Here is a 4,715-nt window from a genome sequence, read left to right as displayed (position 1 = left end):
GATATGAACCGGAACCGAATAATGGTATTCGGTCCGATTATCGATTCTTAGTTTATGATTTATTTGGTTTTCGGTTTTTTCGGTTTCGGTCCAGTTTACATGCCTACTATTGGTGATTTGTATCGCTAATATTATTTAAGTGTAATGTTATTAATTTGTTGATCAATGTTGTCTTGATAAATATTAAATAAGTTAAGGTGGTGCGGAGTGTATATTTGTTTAAGTTTGTATTGGTTGAAAGTACACTGCTATTTAGGGGCGAAACCCCTAAACCGATAAAGGTCTGGAGGCAGCGCCCCTAGGAGTGGGGTCCAAGGGGTGGCAACCCCTGACATCCAAGGGGTAGAGCCTCTGACAATTTATGACAGGTTATTGTGGTTGTGAAACTGTTTTATAACAATTTTATGATAGTTTTACATGTCAGGTTTCAGACAAAGGTTATATGTTTGTTTTTGATCATTTTTCCGGTACACGTAATATCATATCATCTTCTTCATTATCTGTTCTTGCAATATTGAGTTTTATCGGATTAAAACAATTAGAGAATTTTGAATGTACCCTCAAAATTCTTTAATCTGAAAGTATTTTCACAACTCTCGGCAAGCCAAGTCTTCTTAACCCCGATTTTCTAACACCTACTTCTTCTTCTCCCCCTCGGCAACCCACCCCCTCACTTCACTTCTCTGTCTCTTCTTGGAGATATTCATCTTCTTTGCTAGAGTCGAACGGTGAGCAGATCACTATTCCCCTCATCCTTATAAAAATCTTGTTAATATTAAATTTGTTATTTAGGGGGTGTTTGGATAAATTAGATTATAGCTTATTAGTTTATTGCTTATTAGCGTATTTACAGTGGGAATAAGCAACAAGCAAGAGGGAAGATGCTTATTAAAATCAGCTTATTTAGCTTATCCCTACCACAATAAGCTGATTTTTAAGGATTTTTATCCAAACACTTAAACTTAGCTTATTGTGATGGGAATAAGGAATAAGCAATAAACACCTTTTTTTTTTTTTTTCCCTATCCAAACACCCCGTTAATATGTGTGAATATTAATTTCTAACTCTTTATTAACAAGCTTGATAAACATATAACGATAGTTCGTTATGCAAATTACGATTTAATTAATGTTAAAAAACTTAGAATTTAATGCATATATTTTTAACTCAAGAAGCAATCGCCAGCCATAAACTCATCTTGAGAAACAAAATTGAGAAAACTGCGGCTTGAATAGATATCCGAATCTTTGATACTTCCGTTTACATCTCGATTCCTGATTGCTTAGACAAGAACAATAAGAGAGTCAACGATGGGAATCGTTGGAAATCTGAGTTCTGACCAGCTTCAGTTCTTCAATTCTCAAGGTACTAGCTTCTTCTTCTTCTTCCTCCCCCAAACCCTAACTTCTTTTCCCTTGATGGATTTTAACTTCAATATGCGCTAATATTACAGGGTATCTTGTTATCGAATCTTTCTCGAGTACTGAAGAGGTTGAAGCGTTACGAAAGAGGATGGACCAGTTGCTTGATGGCTTTGATTGCTCTTCCTCCGCCTCAATTTTCTCCACCAAGAACCAGGTCCATTTTATTGCTTGAAATTTTTCAAAACGTATCAACATGTTTGATTGGTGTTATAGATTAAAAAAACATTCATTGTTAACTTCCAGTTTCTTCATGCTATGTTGAATTAGGGAATATACCAAGAATTAACAGTGTTTCTGATTCAAATCATGATAAAACCCTGTTGAATTTTGAGTTAACACGACTTGTTCGATAAAATCTTATTCTCCCCAATTGAATGACCTTTTGCTGTTTATTTGTTGTTCAGCAAAGGACAAGCGATGACTACTTCTATGACAGCGCTGATAAGATTTCCTTTTTCTTTGAAGGTATATGTCATATCTTGAACATGATTCAATTGATCTTTCTGACTATTAATCAAATTACTTAACATATTTTTTTTGACAGAAAAAGCATTTGATGATGATGGAAAGTTAAAGCAACCAAAGCAGCTCTCTATAAACAAAGTTGGCCATGGTATGCGCAAAAAAAAAAAAATATTTTTTAACAAACATGTAAATTCACCACTTTTAATCTAATATCATGTTTCTTAATCTCCCTTTTGTAGCTTTACACGATCATGATCCCATTTTCAAAAAGGTCTCTTGCTCGGATAAAATGTCAGGCATACTACAGTCATTGGGATACAAAAGGCCAGTAATCATTCAGTCAATGTACATATTCAAGGTATATTATCCATTAAGAAGTTTTTCTACACATTTCCAAATTCTTTTTAAGTATTTTATTTTTTAATTTTTTTTTTTTGTGATTTCAGCAACCAGGTATAGGTGGTGAAGTGGTTCCTCACCAGGACAATTCATTTCTATACACCGATCCACCAACTTGCACAGGGCTATGGCTGGCTCTAGAAGATGCCACCATTGTTAACGGTTGTTTATGGGCAATTCCCGGGTCCCACAAAAGTGTGTGTTTTCATCTTTTTTAAAATCTCTTGAATTGATTCGTAATAATTTAATGTTAAAAAAAAAAAATTCCAGATGGCCTTGTGAGACGATTTTTGAGAGATGATAAAGGCGTTCACTTTGACAAGCCCTCCCCATCTTATGACCAAAAAGATTTTGTTTCCATTGAAGTGAAAGCCGGATCTTTGGTGCTTATTCATGGCGATCTTATTCATCAAAGGTTGTTTTTTTTTTTTTTTTTTTTTTTTTTATAATTATAAGACGATATTATTTGTTTTTAACTTATTGGGCTTAATGGTTTAAGCATTTATGGTTTATTCAGTCTAGAAAAGAAACAAACCTTATGTATATAACCCCTTAATCTTGGTTGTTGTTGTTTGTCAACAGCTTTGAAAATCAATCCTCAAAATCAAGGCATGCTTATAGTTTGCATGTAATAGATACAGAAGATTGCAAATGGGCTGCAGACAACTGGTTCGTGTTTTTTTTTCTTTAAAATAAAATTTTAAAATGTCATAAATACAGTATTTTTGTGAAGTTTTTATGTATAAAGATATGTCGGATGAAAATCTTGAATGTGATGATGATGAATTTTGATTTCAGGATTAGAAGGAATGTGGATCCTGAGCCCCTATATGTATCTTAGTTTTGAGCTCTTTGATCTGAACAGTGGAATTATACACATTTTAGTATGCATCCTTTTTTTCTGGGTATGTTTGTAATAATATGCTACGAGATCTTCCTTCGATTAACTGAAACATGTTTTAGGAAATCTTAGCATTTGTTGTTTAGAATATTTCAGTGAATATTAAACAATATTAAGATAGATGTTTATTGTTATCTAGAAAATTGGTTCATAAACAAGTGTTTGCAGGATAAAGCTTGTGTATTGAGTAACCAAAACAGGGAATACAAAGTTATCTTTACAATAACCAACGATTAAACGAATATGAACACGCTCCAAAATTTCTGAAGTAAACAAGTGTGGGAACAACACCAAGGTACTGTTTGTTTTTTCAAAGCGAAAAGTCATGAAGTCTGTGGACCATCTCTGCAACCCTCCGCAGCAGAAGAGGTGAACCAAACGGCTGCAGTCTGTGATAAGAACCATGTTTGTTTCTTAACATTTGCAGGCTACTGCAATAAACTGGAATTTAAATAAATTGATTTTACAAACTGAAAATAGTTCACAACATCGAAATTTTTATAATTTTAGTTATAAATATTGAAAGAATATTAAAAAGAACAAATATAAACTTTTAAAAAAAATCTAAAAAATATAAAAGAAGCTATCAGTATTTTTTTTTATTTAAAAAAAACTAATTTTAAAGAACATAACAAAGAAAATTATAAAAAAATTAAGAAAATATTGCAAACAATGTTTAGAAAATTCGTAAAAGACTCACACATGTTAAAAAAGATGCAATTGAAATTGAAAATATTATTAAAAGAAACGGTAAAAAAGTTCAAAAAAAATCAAAGTTTTTTGAAAACATCAAGTTATAAAAATTTGTGAAAACTATAAAAATAAATTGTATCAAATCCGTAAATCAAAGATTTAAAAAAAAATCAAGTCATATCAAATTTCTAAAAAAATCACTTAGAAAAAATAAAAGTTGAAGATGTTTGAAGAAACAAATCAAGTGTTATTTGGAGCAGAATACGTGCAAATTATTTGTAGTCTAAAGCCTTCCAAAAAACAAATTGTTGATGGAAAATATTGTGCATATGCTGCACCGCACAACACATAATGGTTTGAAGAAATTTTTCTAAAAAAATAAACAGCCTCTAACAACAACCTAATTTCGGCCATAAAAGCTTACTTTTTATTTTCTTTTTGAAATGACAGAAAGTTCATTGAAAAACTAGAAAAACACTACTAGAAAAAAACACCCCAAAGATAAAATAACAATTATAAAAAAACATATGTGAATATAATATGTAGTTCAAAGGTTTATATAAACGACAAAGAACATTAAAAACAAAAAAGTTGGTAAGACAATGACAACTTGTATTAAACTATCAACATAATCTAACAAAAGTATTAAAATAAAAACGAAGAATACATTGTTCTGATCTTAAAACATTTCCGAATGTCGGCTTAGATTATGTAAACTTGCATCGCTGTGGTCCATATCAACCTAACATGCCCGATTATATTTTCGAAGTAATGAAGGGTAGTAAAGAAAACAAAAGGAGGGAATGTGAACGATCTTGGGCAATTAATGCAAG

The 4,715-nt window shown here is 31.7% G+C and overlaps 1 protein-coding gene across 1 annotated transcript; it reads left to right on the top strand.

The window, feature by feature from the left end:
• Positions 1 to 1,193: 1,193 nt before the first annotated feature.
• Positions 1,194 to 3,323, top strand: PAHX (phytanoyl-CoA dioxygenase (PhyH) family protein). Its single transcript, XM_079041018.1, has 9 exons — positions 1,194 to 1,365; positions 1,454 to 1,578; positions 1,829 to 1,889; positions 1,969 to 2,037; positions 2,129 to 2,247; positions 2,336 to 2,483; positions 2,559 to 2,703; positions 2,871 to 2,957; positions 3,087 to 3,323. The coding sequence occupies exons 1-9, from the start codon at positions 1,311 to 1,313 to the stop codon at positions 3,127 to 3,129; spliced, it is 852 nt and encodes a 283-aa protein (XP_078897144.1). The 5' UTR covers positions 1,194 to 1,310; the 3' UTR covers positions 3,130 to 3,323.
• The last annotated feature ends 1,392 nt before the right edge of the window (positions 3,324 to 4,715 follow it).

Source organism: Lactuca virosa, chromosome 4 (assembly GCF_052849685.1).
Source record: "Lactuca virosa cultivar CGN04683 chromosome 4, Lactuca_virosa_CGN04683_v6, whole genome shotgun sequence".
NCBI lineage: Eukaryota > Viridiplantae > Streptophyta > Magnoliopsida > Asterales > Asteraceae > Lactuca > Lactuca virosa.
Note: the sequence above shows the minus strand (reverse complement) of the source record. Positions and strands in the feature narration are given on the sequence as shown.